General features: G+C 45.1%; 1 protein-coding gene across 2 annotated transcripts in view; it reads left to right on the forward strand.

Moving 5' to 3' along the window:
* Window positions 1-22,923, forward strand: part of Acoxl (acyl-CoA oxidase-like) — a 305,604-nt gene that overhangs the window by 56,697 nt on the left and 225,984 nt on the right. For both annotated transcript variants that reach the window (NM_001106508.2, NM_001415677.1), the window contains 1 exon segment: window positions 963-1,095. In NM_001106508.2, the coding sequence (NP_001099978.1) occupies window positions 963-1,095 (133 nt within the window).

The raw sequence follows: 22,923 nt of genomic DNA on the forward strand, positions 1-22,923 counted from the left end.
TAAATCTTTTAAAAAACTTTGAAGTTAAATGACCCAATAGTTTTATTTCCAGATACATGTGTACATCTGTATATGTGTGTGAACATGTATACATACATATATACATATACATGTATATATACACACATATAAACATTGTCCATGTGTTCATTGAAATGTGTACATCTATTTGTCTTGAATAAACTTAAGCACAAATGTTCATAGCATAGTTATTCATAAGATCCCTAAAGTGGAAACAGCTCTAACATCTGTTAGCTGATTAATGCTAAAAGACATCTGGTATACCCATTGAATGGTAAACCATTCATTCATAAAAAAGTAAGAAATACTGATATAGGCTAGAGTGTAGGTGAGTAATCCTTGTTCTGAGTAAAAGAAGCCAGACCCAAATAAATATTATAATTTGATCCCATTGACGAAAAGACTAGGCTGATCCTAAAGACAGAAAGTCAGTTCCTAAGGACTAGTGGGTGCAGGTGGTTCTAATGGTGCGAGGTTTCTCTTAGCGTGATGAAAATTTGGGAATTGAGGAATAATAACAGTTGTCAAACTTGTGAATATCCCTAAACCCACCAAATCCAAATGCTGTAAACAAGAGAATTTTGTGGGATGGGAATTGCATCTCATTCTTTTTTTAAAAAGCAAGTAAGCATGTGTTTGCACATGCAGCCACTGGGTTTGGTTTGGTTTTGGAGAGCTGCTACTTCATGTAGGCTGGCAGTGGTGGAGAACCTGTTCTTAACCTTCCACAAGTCCTTCCCAGCATTTCTTACCTTCCACAAGTCCTTCCCAGCATTTCTTACCTTCCACAAGTCCTTCCCAGCATTTCTTGCAAGAAGCTTTCAGGACGCCCACTTCTGTGTTTACATGGGAGTCATACAATATCGCATCTAGTAGTGCCATGCTTGTGTGATGTTAAATCCCAACATCTTTTTTCACCCTGCGTCCATATCTCCTCACAGGTTAGGTTCTGTGACTCCAGATGGACAATACCACTCACCTATTCAAAGCAAGAGTGCAAGATTCAATGCAATGCTGGCCATACTGACCCCTTCAAGACTGGCAGTGACTTTCCAAGCGATGGGTGCCATGAAGGTAGTCAGCTCTGATTTCATTGAACTTCACTGTCTGTTATTTCCAGAATGAGTAACGGTGTCAGATGCTAAGATTCTTAAACCACAGTTAATATAATGGGGCCAGAGATATTCGTTATATGCTGAGGAGGGCCAGTTGATGACGAGTATAGAATATTTCTGCATCCTTGAGACTATATCCATCCATCTGCATCACAGATTTGTGTTGCTAGGCATAGTTGGAAAAGCAGCAGAATCACAAAAGAGAGATTGTCTTATTTAAAACATGTACAGTGAGGGATGGCAGCTCCAGGAGGGGAGACTGATGGGTGATTTTTTTTCATGTTTTCATTTTCTGTTCTGCTGAACATTACTATGGGGCTAGCACTGATTACCCAGTGGATCTGGAGAGCCATAGTTCCTTCTGGGTGATCTGATGACTAGCATGCGTTCTTTGTTCCTGTCAGGGTAGCTAGCTGTATGAAGAGGCGTGTGGGCTCAGAGGAGCTGGATCCCAGTCTTATCTCATGTGTTCACAAGTGAAGCTGTAGGGAAGTTATCAGTCCTCTCTGAGCCTTGGTTTTCTCATCAATAAAATGGAACTGATGATGATGGTGAGGTAAGAGGCAAGGGCTAAGAGTGCTAAACTGTCAGTAATGTGGTTCTAACCCCTGCTTCTGCTATTACTGGCAGAACAGAAATTGACAAGGAATAAATGGTCACTCCCATGCCTACAAAACTTGTTTCCAAGTAGTGCGATCTGAAATGCCTTGGGCTCTTGGGTATCTAGAATAAACAACAGAACTAGAATTGTCCACTGCTCTGCCCAATAGACCTTGTCAGCCAATGAGATTATCCAGTGTGCTAGTCAACTTTCTGTTGCTGTATGAGGAGTTCTGAGGCAATTGGCTTATGGAAAGAAAAAAGTTATGGAGTTTTAGCCCATGGCCAGGCATCCTGCTGCTTTAAAGCATTATGGGTTGAGGACATGCCCAAGGAGGCTCCTCAGGTCATGGTGTCTCTGGGAAGCAAAGAGAAACACGAAGCATCCGTACCAGTTGTCTCTTGCTATGACAAAATAGCTGATCAGAAGCAGATTGAGGGGAGGAAGGGTTTCTTTTAGCTACACATTTCCAGCATATATGGCTAGCATGGGGGATAGGGGTATGGGAGGGGATGTGGCAGGAGCAGGAGATAGCTGGCCACACTCTGTCTGCAGTCAAGAGGCAGAGGGTAGTAGAGGCTTGTGCTCAGCTCGATCTCCCATTCTTATCCAGTCCAGAATCTCCGCTGGGATATTATTCACATTTAGAATAGATTTCCTCTCCTCAGTTAACTTCATCTAGATAACCCCTTGCAGACACGCTTAGAGTATTATTTACACGGTGATTCTAAATCCCGTCAAGTCGGCAGTCAAGATGAACCGGCTCTGGGGCTGAGCTCACAGTGTTGCTAAGGGCACATCCAGAGTGATCTCGCTTCCTTCTACCACCCCTACCTCCCTCCACCCCAGATTCTGAAGAGACTGCAGCCTTCCATGATCAGTGACACAGGCTAGATACCAAACTGTCAACACACGGTTTGGGGGCCAGCATTCAAGGTCCCAACTAGTGTCCAGGCCAAGAGGGATGCTTTACAGAGTCCAGATGGGATTGGACTTTGTGAATACTGCCCAGTGAATGGCATTTCCAGTGGCTGTGTTGCATAGTGAGTGTCCCCAGTGCAGATGTTTCAGAGAGACCCCCTCTGAAGCTCCACTTCCCCGGCAGCTCAGACGAAGGACGAAGGACTGGTGTTTCCTCCGCTGAAACCTAAGATGCTTCCGATCCTTCTGCTGTCGCTGATGAATGGAAAATGGATCCTTCCCTCCTGCGTGCATTCTTGACGGATTAGGAAACTGTCACCCAGGCTGTTCACGATGATATTAGCTCAAGGCTGGGCATGCCCAGTCCTTTCAAACTTTGCCCAGATGTCTGACTTTTCATGACTATCTCTCGTTTCCACGACATTCCTCAGCACATTGAGATTGCTCTCAAAGGTTTGTCGCAACAGCCCTCCTCTCCTTCGTGCCCAAAGTGCCAGGCTCAATTAAATGATCAAGAAAAACAGGAGGAAAAAGAAACCAAGATATTTGGGGCAGGGAGTCAGGGAGGGAGGCTTAAAGGGCCTTCAAAGCCTACTTGAGGGTAGCGCAGCTGGGAAGACTTTCCCGCCAAGTAAGGGAGGTGGGGACAGCACTGAGGGCGGATGCAGAGGAAGTGCGGATATAAACAAGAGGCAACCTATCCTGTTCCATTGATTCTGCATAAGGGAAATGTTTTGTTACAAGACATGTTGTCCCTACTTGTCAAGGCCTCTCCCCAAAGGAGACATGGGAGCTGTACCCTGTCCCAGCAGTGTCTTGTCTGGGGTAAGGGGATGCTACAGGCAGGGTTTGCTCTTTGAGAATGCCTGTATTGACAGGCAGGCACAGCTGTACCTGCCTAGCATTGTCCCAGTCATCCTGTCCCCCCTACCCCCGTGACCTTCTAGTGCTCAAGAACCAAGTTCTCATCTCCTTTTGAGGGTCTTATATGACCTCTTACTCCTGATCTCCTTCTTCCCATTTGGCCCCGTTTCCTGATGATGCACCTTGCATTTCCTTACTGTGGGCGTGGTGCTCGCAAATGATGCTCTGCCATGAATGATTCCCACCTCATCTTTACGTGACTCATTTTCACATTCGTTTCTAAGCAGTTGAAATTGAGCCTTCTTCAGAAATGCCAGGCCTGCACACGACCCCAGTGCTGCCTGTCTCTAAGACACGGTAGCTCCCCTTGCAGTGTGCTTTTGGTTATAACTAACAAAATGTTGCAAGAATGACACTGGGATCCAGGGGTTCCGCGTGAATTTTGGAAGATGGGTCACAATTCCGTTCAGAAGGTACGACCAATCCCAATAGGATTGACTGGGTTTGGGCATTGTGTGTGCAAAGAGGCAACTCAAAGGAAACGGGGTTCACAGGAGAAGGACCCAAATTTGCTAAGACTGGTATCTACTGGGGATCTCCATGTGTCTGCACACAGGGGAAAGGTCATTTGAGGACAAAGTGGGAGCGGCTTTGGTAAACCACTGGCACCTCAGTTTGGGACTTCTAGACTCCAGAATGAGGGGGAAAATGTCTGCTATTGAAGTTATTTGGTCTGTTTCACTACCTTAGCAGGCTGATATACATGCCAAAGGACACAAAGGGTACTCCTTGACAGGCTGTCAGTCAAGAGTGCAGCTATTGGGAACCATCTCTGCCTCCTTCCCTCACCCCAGGGCCCAGCCCTGAACTAGGCAAAGAGAGGTACCCTATGTAAGGTTGTCAGGTGAGATTACTGGGTGGAATCAACATGAATGGAAACAGCTGGAATGTCGTGTCTGCTCCAGATGCCATAGTGAGGCCATTATGAGCAGGACTCAGGATCCAGCTTCTCTGGGTTTCCATTCTGTTCACATGACCTCAGAAACCAGAGTCTCTTTATTTCTAAACAAAACAAAACAAAACAAAACAAAACAAAACAAAACAGAACTGCTGTCAGACCTGGAGGAGTTCGCACATATATAGGGGCTTGCACGTGTACTCATATATACCAAAAAACATCACACACATACTGTTAGTCTGACAGGTATGTGGAAGCTCATAAGGCCAAGTTCAAGTACACTGATTATTAAAAGTGCATCTGAGGTCACAAGGGTGACAAAGAGGGGCAGTAACACAAGCTCACCCTTGGCATGGATGCTCAGACCAAGTGTGGGTGGTGGGAGGAATTTGTGAATGAGCTTTGCTGGCTGAGGGACTGCAGACAACATCAGTCATGCCATCTGGGCACCCTTCTGGAAACAGTGAAGTGCATCCTCTTGACTGAAGAGTAGAGACTGAATGGAGCCTCTTCAAATCATTAAAAGAAAACAAAAACAAAAACAAAAACAAAACCGTGTGGTAGGAAAGATGGCAGCAGCCTCTTCCACCTCCCAGACACACAGGGACAGTGGAGTTGGGGAGAGTGCTTTCATGGGGGCTTCCCACAGCTCTCCTGGGCTTACAGCATCGATGGTGAGCACTGGGACAGGGTCCAAGGAAGGACTTGACTCCGTTTTCTCCAAACTGCGTTTGGCCCCCCATTGGTGGGCACTGTCTTGGGATGACTGTGCTTAGACCTGATTCTAAGAAGAGCTTGAGGGAATGGGAATCTCCTGAATGGGTCATGGGTCAGTGAGGATCCTTTAACCCCCAAGTGGGCTGGTGATGGAGTGATCCCTTGGGTCTTGCTCCAGCAGAGAGTTTACTGTTATTGACAGAATATTTACTTTTGTTCAGTCTCAGTGCAAGGCTTAACTAAATGCTAAATGCCATGGAAGACCTTTGGCCTCCCCCTCTCTTCTTACTGTCCTTCCATTTATCCTTCTGCCTATCTAGCACTCATCAATTCATTCACCTGTCCGGAACCTACCCACATACATGTCCATCTGTCCATATACCTTCCACCCATCAATTTTTATATTATTCTATCTTTTTAACCATTTGCCAAGATACCAATACAGCCTTCCATACATAATGATTTGCCCATCCATCCATCCTTTCCTCTCTCCTCCCCTCCCTTCACCTATCCATTCTGCCCTCCACCCTATTGTACGTTTTAGTGGTTAATGGAATCTGTGCAACACAGTAGAGAAAATAACCTATCTCTCGGTATCACATGAGAACCCACACCCTAGTTGGAGATCTGGAAAGAGAGCTTGGAAGTACAATTGCTTCTGTGAGATCTTGCATGGGAACTATACTGAATGGGGCTTGGTTAGAGTTGACAGCCTTTGATAAGATTCATGTAACTTGGCCTAAGAGGGCAGAGCTGAGAGGGAGTGGGTGCCTATGTCAATGTCCTAAACATGCATGGTGTGTGTTTTGCTAAAACTAGAGAGAAATTCAACAGACACATATTCTTTTAATGTCGAGCCTACTGCTTACCTGTTCTCAGAGAGCACCATCAGGGAGTTGAAATCCATGGCTTTTCACTCATTAGCTGTCTTTATAGAGGAAGCAGCTGCTTGGGCAGTGTTATTCCTTTTCCATGTACACCATACACACACACACACACACACACACACACACACACACACACACACACACACACACACACACACACCACATGGAGAGCAGGGTACCAGGACTTGCTGTTGCTGAGAACTCTGGTGGGATGATGGTTTTAGCTTAGATGGTTCTGAGATGGGAGTTATATCTACATGAACTATGCACTTTCCATCTCCCGTGTGGAATCTCCCCAGAACCGACCACCAGAGGGCAGCAAATACCAATTTGCAGATTTGTTTCCTTGACTGCGTTTGCTTGCTTTGCTCTGGGTGTCAGAAGTGACTGGAATTTTGCTGTTGTCAGCAGTTTATTCAGCTTCTTTATCAACCACAAGTGGTGACTTGAAAAGGGCAGTGGTCACTATGAGAGTGGGGGTTCATCAGCTGTGTGATTGCCGGGCTGGGCTCAAGATCAAACTTGTAAATAAACTATGGTTATTTTGATGACTTCAGGGTATAATTTGACTCATAAAATGGCTCTTAAAAACAAAACAAACAAAACCAAAGCCCTTTGTATCACTTTGGATGGGTATAAAAATACTTACACAGTGTCATGTTGACTCTATGACAATTGTTTACATTTTTACAACAGAAACTTAAACATTTGTCTTCATTTTGAGACAGGGTCTTGCAATGTAGCTCTGCTGGGCTTGGAACTCCCTTTATAGACCAGGCTGGCCTCTAACTCAGAGAGATTCCCCCTGCCTCTGCCTGCCAGTTACTGGGAATAAAGGCATATATATACAGCAATGTTTATCTTTAAAAAGATTTATCTACTGCACTTTCCCCCAAAGCAAGGAAGCCGGAGATAAGTACAGCTAGAGATAAGCACGGTGTGTTTAAAGTGCGTGATTGGAAGATCTTCAAGTGCAGTTCCTTGAACGTGTGCTAAATTCCTTCCCTTTCAGCACTGCCGTGATGCTAGAGATGACCTGGTGCATACCTCACAGAGACTCAGAGCATAGCACAGGAACTGTAGACCATTGAGAGGGAGCATCCAGGGTTACCCTGGCAAGGGGATAGGGGCAGGCGGTGGTGGAGACGCGGGGCTAACACTCGTAGAAGGAAAGCCCTAGGGTCTTTGTGGGTTCTAAACTAAGTCCCACAGCCCTCCAGGCTTAGGATTGAATCTAAGGATTTGTACACGAAGAACACAAACTTGGCCGCTGAACTGAGCCCCGCCCCCACTGCGTGTCTTTTATAGAAATATTTCCGAGTGAGGCCCCTTGATCCCTGGTAGAGTAACCCAGAGTTGGCATGCAGCCCATCTTTCCTGAGTCACACATCCAGGTTGTGTTTACAGAGGGACACTCTCAGTGTCTGTGGCAGGAGTGAAGTTTTTCAGTGCTGAAGGAGAGGGAAGTCCTTGGGCGCTCCTCCCTGTTTGATGTGGCCTAGGAACTTTAGCTGCTGCGACTGTGCCAACAGTTTAAGCTTCTCCTCAGTAAGTCATCGGAGGCCAAAGAGGCCTCTGGGAACCCAGCCTTCTGAGGCTCCAGGTACAGCTATGGCAGCCATGGGGACTGCAACACACGGCTGTAGACTGTTTTCAGATGTTCTTTGCCTGAGTCCTTCTAGGAAGGGAACTGGTCTTCCTCAGCTCAGTGGCCCACTTACCTGGGACAGGGGGTATCTGGGCTACAGCTGTAGGGAGCTACATCACCATGGAGACTGTCACCCTGTCACTGCGAATCATCATTGTCTGTGCCGCCTGGAAAGTTGGATAATGATAACCGATGGCTGGCAGGTTTCTGCCTGAAGCCATTTCCATGTAGGATGAGCACCTGTGAAGGGGACTGTCCCTTTTCTTCACATTTCACTCTGTCATGCTTCTGTTCCCTTGCTTTAGTAGAGTCACAGAGAAAGGGATTGAAAGAGAAAACCCACAACTGTCGCTGGCCTTCGTCGAGCGCTTCCTGTTCAGGAGCAACATCTGAAGCCTGTTACACGCAATCACTGTTCAGTCATCTTGGCCCACCTGTGAGCTGGATGCTCTCAGGAGTCTCGAATTTAGTTGAGAAATACTGGGATTCAAAACAACAAAGCAGTTTGCCCAGAGTTTCTCAGGGCTCATAGTTCACTGGGGTCCAGTTCTTAACCCCAAAGGCAGGGTAGTTTTCAAGTGATGGGCCTTTGACTGCCTTGCATAAGCCTAATCCACAGTTTCTCTTGGATCACTAGTACACAGTCATGTTTGCTTTGATTAACTGAGCTCAACTGAAGACTTAAAAATTATCCACATTGAAAAATCAGAGAGATTCTACCCAAACTGGAATTTGTCAGATGTCCTCTGGTTAGTGGCAGGGCCAGAATCCAGGCCTCTACCCCATCTAATGGATCCTCTGAGGTTTTAAGAGCGGTACCTTTCCCTGGTCCCGAGCATTTGTCTACCAGGAGGGCTAATGAAGGGATGAGGCTGAGGCGTCTTTAGACTGATGCTCATTTAAGAGGAAAGGGGCCATTTGTGGCAAACATTTGTGGAAGGTGTCCAGAGGAATTTTTAAAAACTCAATCCATTGTAATAATTGTCTATGTCTAGTCTATAATAAACTTTAATAGGTCCAAAAAGGCTTACCTTTCATTGCATGTATTTAAAAATTCCCTGGGCCATTTCAGTCAGAGACACAAAACTCTGAGAGGAGGAGCAAGGTGAGAGTTTGTGGTTTGTTTGTATTTCTGAATTTCCTGATCCATTGATTTTTGGCATTTCTACAGCTCTGTTGTGAGGGGTGAGAGTTCAACTCTGTGAAACCCACCCTGATTTCCATTTCACCATTTTCCTTTAGTTTCAGACTTTTACATCATTGCAAATCCTTATAGTCTACCAGATAACCCACAAACATCCTGCAACCTCCCATTTCTGTTCCGACAATTCAATTTCTTGATTTTATCCACTCTCCATTTTGGTCTGAAGAACTGTTACTCATTTTTATACTGTGAAAACTAAAACATTGAGTTTTCTTCTGTATTTAACACCTAGCTTTTGCTTTTTGGTTACGTTATTAAGGTCAGGACTATGCAGAATGTGAAACACATATGTTCCCTATATATATCCGACGTCAAAACACTTTTACAATGTGAAGAACAGTATCCTAGCATAACTGTCTTACACGCCATAAATTAGTAAAGTTCACGATACCTGGTGTTTACATTGTTATATTTTTATAAAGTTTTTGTTTCTCCTCCTTGGAGAAATACTCGGTTATATTTTCTAGTTCATTTTATCTTGTTTGTTTTGATAGACTTCTGGTAGTAATTAATCTTCTTAAAATGTCTTATCTTTTTGCTGGTTTTCCTCTAGTTTTGTTGCAATACATAACAAATGTTTGGAACGGAATGTGAATGCCAGTATTTTGGCTCCTTATATGTCATTGTGGTCTTTTTTATTTTTCCCTCACTTATGACTGATAGTTTACCTGAGACTTGTAACTTGAAAATAACTTCCCCCAAAACTTCTGTTTCTCCATTATCATTTTGCTTCCAGTCTGTTTGTGGGAAGCTGTGTCTCTGTAGTGTGCCTGCACTTTTTTTCCTTCTGCGAGTTGTTTGTCTTGAGTGTGTGGGGATGTCTTAGTAATGTATCTAGGTTTGGGTTTTCATTCATCCTGTGTGGCATCTGGCAGGCCCTTTCAATTTTTTTTTTTTGGTTCTTTTTTTCGGAGCTGGGGACCAAACCCAGGGCCTTGGCTTCCTAGGCAAGCGCTCTACCACTGAGCTAAATCCCCAGCCCCAGGCCCTTTCAATTTTAAAGCCTTGGTCTCCTTTCCTCTGGGGATTGTTGTCTTTACTTAGAAGTCTACTTATTTAGAGGTGACTTGGCACCTCTTTTGTGTATTCCCTCTTACATTCTTATAGACTTGTTCTCTAGGAGATATTTTCCTGATTTTACTTTTATTTGCACAATTGTGTTTACTTTGTAAGGGTCCTTTCTGTGTTGTCCATTTGTTTGGAGTAGTCTGTTGTTTTCTAGACATAACTATGGGCTGAAGATGAAGAGTTCTGCTCTGTGAGTCAACTCTTTTCTGTAAGAGCAATGGGGTTGACTATGAAAATAAAAAAGGTTGAGACAGGCCAGCAGTTATAGTCAGAATGATATGAATACTGTTATGAGTGGGGTCAGAGAATCACCAAGCTTAGCTTCAACCATGCACTGAGGCGTCCCCCAAAGGCCTCACACTGAGGTTTGAAACCCAGGTAGAAGTTAGTTGGTAGAAGGGACAGTCCAGGCATGGAGGACGCATGGAGTCACAGAGTAGTGAACAGTGTGGTCTAGTTGTGGTGCCACACAGGAACTAACGTGGGCTAAGTTTCCCTGCGATGCTTGAAGGCAGTGGATAGCAGGGAAGCTGCAACGGAGGCTCACATGCAGGAGGAAGAGGGAGAAGGTTGAATATTTAGACTCACTGTCCTGACAGCTGGCTAATGGATGGGGAGCAAAGCATTGACCATTGGAACCACCATAAAGATCTGAAGAAGACATGTACATTGCAAATGGAGAAGTAGCAGGGAAGGGAAAGACCATGGCATATGTGGAGAGGCCAGATAGAGAGGGCTGGGCTCGCTAGAGATGGATCAGGGGTGGGTCTTTCTCACGGGGGTGATGGGTCAGGGATGTGTCTGGGCTCGCTGGGGTGATGGGTCAGGGATAGGCAGGTCTGGGTTGGGTCAGTGTATGGCTTGAATTTTCCTAAGGAGTTGAGGAGGAGGATATCTTCTGCACTTCCACAGCAGAGACTCTTTCTTAAATGTTCAAAAACTCAATCCACCATGTAGCAATAATTGAGTGACTTGCCTCACCAAAGAATTTAGGAACAAGAGGGCAAATATGATGTTTTTTGATAACCATTGTCCCTTCTGAACTGAGAACAAGGCTTGGTACTAAATGTCTAGTAAATAAATCATGAACACATGATGGATGAATGGATGGATGGATGGATGGATGGATGGATGACTAACAGCATTGAAGGGAGAGGTTTCTTTGGTAGAGAATAGATGAGTTCAAATCATAATGCTATGGGGATTTGGTGTGGGCCACATGGCTTTCTATTTACTACCTATTAATTAATATTATTTATTATCTCCATATAAGCCATTTCGTGGCCTTCCTTTTATTGTTTATTAGTATTACTTATTGTGTATTTATTTCATGGAACCTGGGGCCTCGTGGCATTTTAGGCATGCACGATACAACTGAGCTGCTTTCTCAACCCTTAGACAGAGGCTTCTGAAATATATGAAGAGCCCTAGACTCCTAAGTGAAACTTATAGAAAAACAGACATAATACTTCCATTGCCAGTCCAGAGCTGTGTTATAATCTTGGGGCTAGCCTGCCCCCGGGGCATTTCAGTCTGGGCAGTGAGTACGAAGGCAGAGAAGTCTGTGCTTATTTCCTACAGTGCACATTTGCTCCTTGGCTACCCTTGCAGACTGCTCGTCGATGAGCCTCCTGGGTCTGACGATATTGTCAGTGTGACTGAATCGCTATTCTGGGCAGATGACACATAGCCCAGGGACTGTCTCTTGTTCTCTAAAGACGACTGTGTAATAGGATCACAGCTTCATAGTGCACTTCAGGCCACACTGTGGAGCAGCTGGGCTAAGGGGCTTTATACCTGAGTAAGAGAAATTGATCCCAAACCCCAGTGACACAGATCTTATTTTAGCTCTTCAAACAGACTACACTGTCACTTCTACACAGGCTACACTGTCACTTCTGCACAGGCTGGTCCTCCCACCTATGACTGATGCTTCCTTTCTTAGGCACTGGTTCTATTAAGTGGATGTTGTGTATCCTTCAGAGAACTTTCCTTTACAGAACTTTCAAAGTGCTTTGTTTATTCCAGTCCCTGATGTGAACTCTGTATTTGCTACCAGAAGGTGTGTGTGTGTGTGTGTGTGTGTGTGTGTGTGTGTGTGTGTATGTGTGTGTAGGGGTGTGGTGGTGAGGGCATTATACAGTACCAGGCACATAGGAGACTTTCAGTAGTTATCTGTGACTTGAATGTAGCCTATCACAGTATCTCTATGCTAAGGAAGTCCGGGAGAACAGAGGGGAGCTATGCACAGTGGTATCTACAATGGAATGGACTCCTCCTCTGTACACATGTTCTTACTCAATGTCTGCTGCAGCTCCACCATGATGCCTCTTTACAAATGGAAGACAGGCACTCTGGGAGGTGAGGTGGCTTGGCAGTGGAGTTCTGTGCCCAGCCTTGTCCTTCATTGACTTCAGTCTCTACAAACTTCATGTTATAGCTGGGCATAGTGGTGCATAACTTTAATCCCAGTACTCAGGAGGCCTGGGTAGAAGGATATCTGTGGGTTTGAGGTCAGCCTAGTCTACATAGTGAGCTCTATGATAGTCAGGACTTCTCTCTCTCTCTCTCTCTCTCTCTCTCTCTCTCTCTCTCTCTCTCTCTCACCTTCCCCCCACAAAACAAACTTCCTCTTGTCTCTGAGCCTTTATTTTAAGGCTCATTGTCTGACTAGAGACATAAAGACAGAATTATGGGTATATTGAGCTCTAAAGGAACAATATTTTGGGTTTTTAGAAATGTAAACGCTTGACTTTTGGGCTGAGCTGAACCACGCAATATTTTAAAAATGTCCTCCTGTCAAAAATGTCCTCCTGTCCATCTCCTTGATTGTGTTGCCTGAGTCTTGAACTTGACTTTTGTGTTCAGGGATCTTCCAGGTCAGGTAATCTGAGTCAAGGGCATTAGCTCAATATTGACCCGATAGAGTCATGTTTTCTTTGTGAACTTTCATCTGGTAATAAAGTTGGTACGGGCAGACTTTTAAAAAATATTTGCATATCTCATTTCCTTGCCTAATCAGTGTTGTGAGAATAATGTCCTACTTTCCATGCTTGAGTGATCAGCTGCGGTATTGTAAGGCACCAGGGGCCGGCTCACTACAGCAATTTCCTTTTCTTACATTTTCCATCTCATCCCAGCTTTGCTGCAACCCACGTGCTGGACTTTCGGAAACAGAACTCATCCCACCAGCAAAATGATACCATCTGGGCACGGCATTTGCCCCCAATTTAAAGGGCACCTTTCACAGATGCATCATGGGTCCAAGTATCCTCCTTGGATGTGCTTAGTGAAGGCGTATTGGATACCTAGACTCCACGTTAAAAGTCCTTTAAGGAAAGAAGAGAGAGCCATTAGGTTTAAGGATGGCTTTTTTGTTTTTTGACATGTCCCTATGATTACTCATGACCTTACAAATTGTTTAGTTTATAGCTCACAGCTAGGCTAAAGATGTCAGATGCCTCTTTTCATCCCCGTCCACTAACAGTGTATTTAACACCTCTGCCCCCAAGGTAAGGTAGTGAGGACATGTATACTAGTGACATTTTGTGATAAAATACCTGACTGAAGCAACTAAAAGGAAGAGAAGTTTATTTTGGCTCACGATTTTACAGAATACAGTCCATCATTGCAGGAGAGACATAGGCGAAGGCTTGGTCCATGGTGATGGGAATTAATCATGGAGCTTGTTCCCATCTATTGCCCACTTGGAGCCAGAGAGCTTGGGTTTTGGCTGTAACCCTCAAAGGTCTGCCCTTACCCAGTGATCTGCGTGATCCAGGCAGGTCTTCCACCCTAAAGGTTCCACAACTTCTTCATTCAGCATCACCAGCTGGGTACTGAGTTTTCAAACATGGGTCTGTGGGAGACATTTCATATTTAAATCATAACAGAAACCTTTGGCTATTACCAGCTCTATGTCTTTCTGTCCTGAATGTTGAAGAGGTCCTGGTGAAGCATTGACAAGGAATATACTCCTTCTGAGTTGCTGTTCAGGGTGTCCACCCTCCCCTTCCTTCCTTAGTGTCTATTCATTAGTGAAGGTGCTGTGAGAGCAGACAATTCGGCAGAGCTGCACATGGAGGACTCAAGCAGGCTTGTCTGGGATCCATGGAGAATCTGGACCACTATAGGCAGCAGGGTTGGGATATTCTCTCACTTGGGGGAGAGGCTCCCCTTCTCTAGGAGAGATGCCTTTAAAGCTAGGTGATGGTATTGCCTCTAGGGCCCAGCATCTGCCCTACCCCAGGTCTCCTCATTGCCCCGGGCCAGCTGTCATTGATTTAGTTCAGTTAAGAAAGTATCTCTAAGTGTTCTCCAGGCTAAAGTTATTGCCTGCTGTCATACGAGCAGCTCATGCTTAAGATGTGGGGGGGTCATGCTCTACTTCCTTAAGGATGGGCTATCCACATATATTATTTGGAATTCTTCTCCATAAATATTTGCCTCTCCTTCATCCTTTATTATTTATTTATTATTTAGTCACTTCTTCTTTTTCTTTTACTTCTTTGTCTCTCTGGGACATGGTTTCATGTAGCCCAGGTTGACTTCGAACTCACATATAGTCGAGGTTGACTTTGAACCTGCTCCTATCTTTCCAGGGCTTGGGGTACAGGTGTGTACCGCCATATCTGGTTTGATTGTTTGTTTGCATCATTATATGTTTATGGAAGTTTAATTGATGTTTTGGGTTAGAATCTAATTCTATTCCTTTTATTTTGTTGCTTAAAAATTTTCAGCTGTGCCTACTGGAAATTCTTTCAGTTGGCTTGATTCTCTACATGGCCATGTGAGTGTGTGTGTGTGTGTGTGTGTGTGTGTGTGTGTGTGTGTGTGTGTGTTTGTGTGTTTGGTCTCTCTTTCTAGCACTCCAGGGTACTCCTCACTCATCTTGTATTTTTTCCTGCACCAGGGTAAATCATTTGTCATTTTGAGAAAGCAAGACTTGGGCTCTGTGTGTTTTGTTGCTGCAAGGAAAGTGCATATATATCTGTGTATGAGTAAAATATATTCACTTATATCTCTATTAAACTAAACATGAATTTATATTATACCCAAACTCTGGTTATTTCCATGTAGATATTCTAGACTTTTCTATGGTGACTGTCGTAGTTAGGGTTCTACTGCTGTGAACAGACACCATGACCAAGGCAAGTCTTACAAAGGACAACATTTAACTGGGTCTGGCTTACAGGTTCAGAAGTTCAGTTCATTATCAGCAAGGTGGGGAGCATGGCAGCATCCAGGCACATGTGGGGTTGGAGGAGTTGAGAGTTCTACATCTTCATCTGAAGGATGCTAGGAGAAGACTGACTCCAATAGGGTTAGGAGGATGTCTCATTGCCCACACCCACAGTGACACACTTCCTCCAACAAGCCACACCTACTCCAACAAGGCCACACCTCCAAATAGTGCCACTCCCTGAGCCAAGCACATTCAAACCACTACAGTGACTTATGTGCTCTAACATTGAAAACCCAGGCTCTAACCACCCGCCATCCATCGTAGTGGTAGCTAGCTTTTAGAACTGTGAACCACATGGGATGCGCTTAGCTACAGCTTGGCTTTGCAGTTTTCTTAGCCTACTCTAATCTTCCCTGCTCCACAGTTAAGTTGTTCTGTGGTCTTGGCTCTTCCATTAAATCCAACACTTCTTCTGGACTCTCCTTACCTTCTCACTCTTTATTTACTAGTTTTTAATCTTTCGCAATCCCATACATTTCACTTTCTCTCTGCGCTGTGAGATTCTGTCATGAATCTGCAGATGCAGCAGCAGACAGAGTAGGCTCATCAGTCCTAATGCTGTGTGCCTTTCCTCCCATCTTCTATTGAAGGAATCCTCTCTCTCTCTCTCTCTCTCTCTCTCTCTCTCTCTCTCTCTCTTGAGACAGGTTTCCCTGTGTAGCTTTAGCTGTTCTGGAACTTGCCCTGTAGACCAGGCTGGCCTTGAACTCAGAGATCCACCTGCTTCCCAAGTTCTGGGATTAAAAGCGCACATCACGGTAGACAGGCTTTAAACTCTTTCAACTTGGATCTGTCTGTCTGTCTGTCTGTGTCTATCTGTCAGTCTACTTATCTATTTAAGATTTACTTATTTTGTGTATATGACACACCAGTAAAGGGGATTTGATCCAATTGCAGATGGTTGTGAGCCACCATGTGGTTGTTGGGAATTGACTCAGGACCTTTGGAAGAGCTGTCAGTGCTCTCGATTGCTGCGCCACACTCTACCACGTCACACCGACTTGTTGAGGGGACTCCCATGGGCTATCACCAACTCACACCGACTTGCTGCTCAATGTTCATTTTAGGTTTCTATGTTGAGTATGTGGGGGGATGGGGAGGAATGAGTATTTACCTCTGCTTGATACTCATATTTCTTTGTTTAGTGACTTCCTTCTATACCACTTGGGATTTCTATTTGCTAAGTGTTTTTGGTTACTTTTATGGTTGTGGCAATAAAATACCTCGACAAAAGCAAGTCAAAGGAAAAAGGCTTATCTGAGCTCACAGTTTGAGGGTATAGTCCAGCACGGCAGGGAAGTCCTGACTGCAGGAGGTTGAAGTACCTCATCCTGCAGCACTACATGTAGGAAGCAGAGAATATCGATGCTTGTGTGCTAATTCCTTCTTCCTTTACACAGCCCAAGCCCAGGGAACCTCACTGACCTCCTTTACTGTGATTCTTGCCACCTCTACCAACCAAATCAAGATGGTCCCTAACAGGCCGGCCCAGAGACTGACCTACTGTTACCATCCCCTCCCAGTTGAGTCCAGCTGCTGTCACGTTGACAGTCAGTGCTACCTAGCACACACTAAGCTCTTTGTCCCCTATCCCCACCCCAGGGTATCCCACTGTCAAGAGTGTCCACGCAGGCAGGTGATGCTCTGCCAGGTGAGGCCCTGAGAGCTGCCTCACCTCAAGAGAAGCTGCGGCCTTAAGTTTAGAATGTAGAGCTTGATTCTGCTTTGGTGTGTGGAGCAGGACAGTGAGGAATGGGAGTAGAGGTATTCTTTTCCATTTGTTTTGTGCCTGAGGTCTAGGAGTGGCCTGTTTTCTTAGGTAACTAAATGGCCACTCTCCGAGTTTTAGTGTTAATTCTGTTAACACCCATCAGTTTTGCAACTTGCCTTTCACACCTGTCTTTTGGATATGACTTGCTAGGTTTTCAAAAAGTAAAGAAAATGTCTCCTTATTACACACACACATACACCATTCCACACGTGTGTACACACATATGCACAAACACACATGCACATACAGACAAGTGTATGCTGTTCTTTTCCTAAGTATAACTGTGTCACTTTCTCTAAAACATTCACTTCTAGGAATTGAGGAGACATAGCACCCCGACGTGAAGGCGGTCATGACAAACAAATTGCTACTTTTCTTCTTGCCTTGCTGTCTTTGTCTCCTCTTGGTAGGAATGAGGGGAAAGAGCTGGGTGCTGCTGTCCAGGGGCTATGAAGCCTGCCCTTGGCTTTGATGACGTCGGCCCCTCCTTGTTTGATAACAGGGCGGGCACACCTCTCCCTGCTGAATGGCTGGTTCTCTGCCAACTGCACAAGGGGTGAGTTCACAGTGACTTCAGTCATGAAGTTGAATTTAGGACATTGGGATGGCATTTAAAGGGCACACAGATGGGCAGTGTTTCACTCTGAGCTGTTAGCGTTGCTTCCCCCGCCAGCATGTCAGTGCCGGCTCATCAGCGCTGAACACACGGCTGAGAGCTTTCCATCCATCCCCACATCATCAAACTGAAGCCCTGGAGGACCACAGAAAACCCTGGAGTTTCTGATGCTGTGGGCTGGGGCATAAGAATTTACATTTCTCATGAGTTCATTGGGCAGGCTAATACTCGTGTTTAATTTAATCTGTGTAAATGATTCCTATGAAGCAGGGAAGGGGGTCCACATTTCACTGTAAGGAGTCAGCAGCAAGGGTCAAGGGACTTGGCTCCGAAATTCTCGACTCTTTACCACGAGCATCTCTTGGCTTAGCAGCTACCTTAGTACAGGAAGTAGGAAGGGGCTAAGGAGTCCCTGGGAAGACAGGCAGGGGTCCAGTGGGGGCTGATGTGGTTTGAAAGTTAGGCAAAGGCTCAGACGAGCTGAGGAGACTTATGTGAAGGACCAGTCTTGGTGAGTGCTGGGGGTGGACAGAGGCCCTGGTCTCTCAGAAGGAAGCCTTTAGAACAGCAGGGAAGGGGTTAAAGGAATCTGCTCTGTAGATCATCTTCTACATACCCACCCACCTTTGCTATGAATGTGTCATGGCTCTGTGGAAAACTGTCTACACTGAGGCTGTTTATGGTAGAGTCTGTGCACAGTACAGGTGTTTGTGTGATCTCTCCCTGCCATGGCACTACTTACAAGAGAATCTTTCTGTGTCATGGCCCCATGACTACTACCCTGCCTGTGGGTGGTACTCTGTGTGCTGTGATTCTCTGTAAGTCTCTCTCTCTCTCTCTCTCTCTCTCTCTCTCTCCCTCTCTCTCTCTCTCTCTCTCTCTCCCTCTCTCCATCTGTTCTCCCCCACTTCTGTGCTTCTGTTTGAGTGACACTCTAAGTCCCACCCCCTCTTCTTACATCATTGCTCCTTTTCCATGTTTTATAAAAGATGGAAGAAAAATTAAAACCTCCAGAAAAAGAGACACATGCCAAGACTTCCTTTTCAGTTAATTTTGTGATGTTTTAATATTTGGACACTTGAAATGAACAAACAAATAAACAACAAACAAAGAACACGCTCCAGTTAGAGAAATCCCCACGTATGTGTAGGAAAGGGAGGGAGGCCACTCTAATTCCACACGGGCTCTTCCGATCTTAACATGAGCGTGTGCGTTCAGGTCTGGAGCTTTGGGGTGAGTTGGCAGTGTGGAGACGTGTATGGTGAGGTTGTAGACAGGTGATGGTCTCCTTAGCCAAATTGTACTAACATTTTTTTATAGATCACATATATTTGAAAAATATTCAAATCATTATGAAACATAGGCATTGTCATAATATATCCCCCGTTAGCCCTTCTTGAGAAACTGGGAACTCTGGTCTAGAAGCTGTCTGCCCCGAGGAAGGGCCAGGCTCCTGGTTATGCCACCTTCAGCACAGGTCTTCTGGCCCTAGAATGTACAATCACTGGTTTAGAAAGTTCTAGACTTGGAGCACCTTCCACCGGTTGGATTGAGGGACACTGGGGCTTACTGGAGGTTCCCCTCTCACCTGTCAGCCATATGTGTGTGTGAACCCAGGACCTGTGGTGGAATGGGTGTTTAGAACAGACACTTCCTGGTAATCTATGAACTTGGAAGGAAATTTCCTTGGCACCTTCCGTGATAATTCAAACCATTTCTTTCTTTCTTTTTTTTTATTTTAAAAAATACAATGTGTTTTAAAAATGTGATTTTATAAATTATCATTATTTTACAAGGGCCATGTTGTCTACATGGTGCTTTATAGGGAATATCTGGCCACAGCTGGAGCACTTCTGGGTGTTTTATGGCAAATTATTCTCAGATTACCCTTTAATGCAGGAAGGGCTGCCTGTTGTCTGAGCTCCCCAGGTCATACAGAAACCCCCAGCCTTGATACAAAACAGCTGTCTGTGTTCCAAGAAGAAGCACTTCAGGCAGAGGCAGAAGGGAAAAGGTTTTCACGGCTGGTGGGGGTTTTGAAAAAAGTTTAAATTACTCTTTCCTTGCTGTTAAAATGTGATTTAATTTTGTTACCAACAAACTTGTGTCAACCTAAGAGAGAGAAGTACTGTGAAGGAAGTTTGTTAAGTGTGTTCTGGTAATACTTATAGCATGTCCTGAGGGTGTGCTCCCCAGGGAGGCCAGTACAAATCTCCTGCTGACCTCCATGTCCCTGGGCCTCAGTCTGGCTGGGCCAAGGTCAGGGGCCAAATCACAGACCTCCCTCCCCTTTCTCCTCTGGGCCCCTGCTGAGACCAGCAACAAAGGGGCCAATTGTTGGAGATATACCCTTGTCTGAGCGGCTGCTTGAGCCTCTCTGAATGCCAAAGTGTCTCCATGCACATTGGTATGTATGTAGTATGTATGTATGTATGTATGTATGTATGTATGTATGTATGTATATGTATGTACATGTGTGATGGTTCTTGACCATATATTCATGTTGCATGTGTGAACAAGCATATGAGCAGATAGGTACTGTGAGAATATGTTTGTGAGTCTATATACATGTGTCTACACGTATATGAATGGATGTGTCCACATGCATTCTAATGCATTTGTGTGTAGAGGTGTGTATGCATGCACGTATACATGCATGTGTGTGGGATGCATGTAACTCGGTTAAAGAATTTCTTGAGTTGCTGCATCTTGGCAGGGCCAGTGGCCTCAGAAGCTGGACTGGCCAATGGTGGCTCCTCAGGCTGAGGGAAGAAGGAACTGGCTCACTTCTTAGCAGGTTGCACAGCTGACTTTATGTGGTGTTTGTGCTGGTATGGAAGGCTTGGGTACATTTCTCCTCATTTGCTTCCCTGTAGGAAGCAGACAGAGCAGGCGCAAGCCTTCTCCTCGCGAATTGGCCTATTCTGACCTGGGCTTCCAAGCTAGGCTCTCTAGAGCTTTTCTGCTCCCTTCCTGTCCCTTTCCTGGGCTGCCCGTTGGATCCAGTACATTCTGTGTAGAACAATTATGAGATGTTCTGACCTCATCAACACTCTGACTTAGTCCCCACTGAGCCACAGAGTTCTTCCCTGGGTGCCATCCTTTTGGTACCTAGCATAGCTGGGTATGTCCCAGCTCTGTCTGCTGGCATCTTTAGGGCTCACATTTTCCTTTTTAACAAAATTGTTCCTAAAAATGACAGCAAGACACATTTGACTCTGAAGCTGGGGTGAGAATGAGAAAGCTCGGATCCCTGACTGGTTTTCCTCAGCACAGCTGCCACGGGATAGCTTTCTGCTTTCTTTCCATTCTGGTTCCCCCCAACCCTGTTTCCTCTCTGCTCCCAGCAAGAGCTTATCTTTCAACTGTGGAAAAGCCACCAATTAAACTTTACTCCAAAGCTTATCAAAATATTCAGTCGGTAAAATTATCTCATAATTAGCTGAACTGTAAGCCAGAAGTCTTTAACCACAGGAAATGTAACGTGACCCAGCGTGTGGAGTCTGTAAGTTGCTCATCCTGGCCTTGGCTGCAGTTGCTGCTTTTCCTTCTTTCCCAGTCATTTCCTCCCTGTTCTGCGTGTTCTTAATGGTCCCCAAGGCCTCAAAGAAAATATACTACTAAGTTTAGCTGAGGTAGATAATGGAACAAATTCAGTTAAGTGTAATATAAGATCAACTTGATTTTTAATATTTTAGGCATGCACATTTATATACTCTTTGTGTCTATACATGTTCGTGTGTGTGTGTGTGTGTGTGTGTGTGTGTGTGTGTGTGTGCATATTTGTTGGGGGATGTGCATGCGTGTGGAGGTCAGAGGACAAGTCCTGTTCACCTGTTTTATTTATGTATCAGATGGGATCTTTCTCTGGCTTGGAACTCATCAAGTAGGCTAAGCTGGCTGATCACTGAGTCCCAGGACTCTCTGCCCGCTCCTCTCTGAAGCTGGGATTACAAGTGCCTACTGCCATATAAATTTTATTAGTGAGATTTGAAGGGGAATTGAACTCAAGTCCTGCTTGCAAGGAAAGCACTTTATCAGTGGAGTCATCTTCTTAGCCCCTGCTTATTTTGTTTGTTTGTTTAGCAGACTTACGCAAAGTAGACATACTTTCCCAGATTCTGATGTCTTGCCATGACTGGGTCTGTCTTTTGGATGACTGCAGTGGTAACCGGAGCTAGATTTTTCTGGAGCCTTGCTGTTCCAACAATATCCAGGGGATTCGGCAGTGTGGCCAGCTGGACAGCAACTGGGCTTTCTTCTCTCTTAGTTCATTTTGCAGAGCTCTCCTTCCCCTTCTGTGTTCTCCGTTCTTTCTATGATGCCACTGAACATGGCAGCATCAGGCGTGCCCTCCGTCACCCTCCCCCCACATCTCCTGGGGACAGCACGGAAACAGGGGTGGTGTTTGGGACCTTAAGGGGCAGCTTAAGCTTCCATGCAGAAGAAACGTTACAGGAGCTTCTTAGGTTCTCCATTGCTGTGAGCTTCTTAAATTGGTAATGCCATGGTCTGGCATTAGTGGGTTCAGACTCCCATGGGTTCACTGGACACTGCCACCTTTTCTATAGCGAAATGCTTCCATCATTCTAAAAACAAATTGAAAATTACATTTTCAGATGCACTAACATTTTCACAGGTGGGTATTGCATGTAGTATTAATAGTGTAGTTAATATTGATATTTCTGTACTTGTCAGAGAGCAGGCATACATGTCTACACAGCTACAAACACAAATATAGAAAACCTGCTTCATCCTTCTATTGTTCTTGCGAGGGAACAATGGTTCTGCTCATTTTATAACGAGGAAACTATAAAGAGCCTCCATCACTTGCAGATGCCTGCTAGCCTGACTGTCTTAACCACTGCTCACCCTGTATGGGCTGGCCAAGGGTCATAGCTTAGGATTTTGACCATGTACATTTGAGAGGTTTATCATTGATACTTCTGAGCATAAAGAGGAAGCCACAGTTGCATCTCAGCCTCCCATTGCCGTCATGTTCTGGTGCCACAAGTAATATCTCTTGAAGTTACATTTGTATTTCAGGCTTGACTTCTCTACTGCCTGTAGATGAGTCTTGACTGGCCTTGAGCCAATGGGACTCCTGTAAAGGCTAAGGGAATCCCCAGGAAAGCCTTGGCCCAGGTGTCCAATCTCTTGGTGGTCTGGGTCCATGTGATGCTCCAACAGAAAAGGTGATGAGGGGACGCACTCTAGGCTTTGCTGTCCTAATGCAAACCTTGGTATCAGCTGCATGATGACACCCCATCCTTCCACTGCTGTCTCA

Source organism: Rattus norvegicus, chromosome 3, assembly GCF_021556685.1.
Source record: "Rattus norvegicus strain SHRSP/BbbUtx chromosome 3, alternate assembly SHRSP_T2T, whole genome shotgun sequence".
Lineage (NCBI taxonomy): Eukaryota > Metazoa > Chordata > Mammalia > Rodentia > Muridae > Rattus > Rattus norvegicus.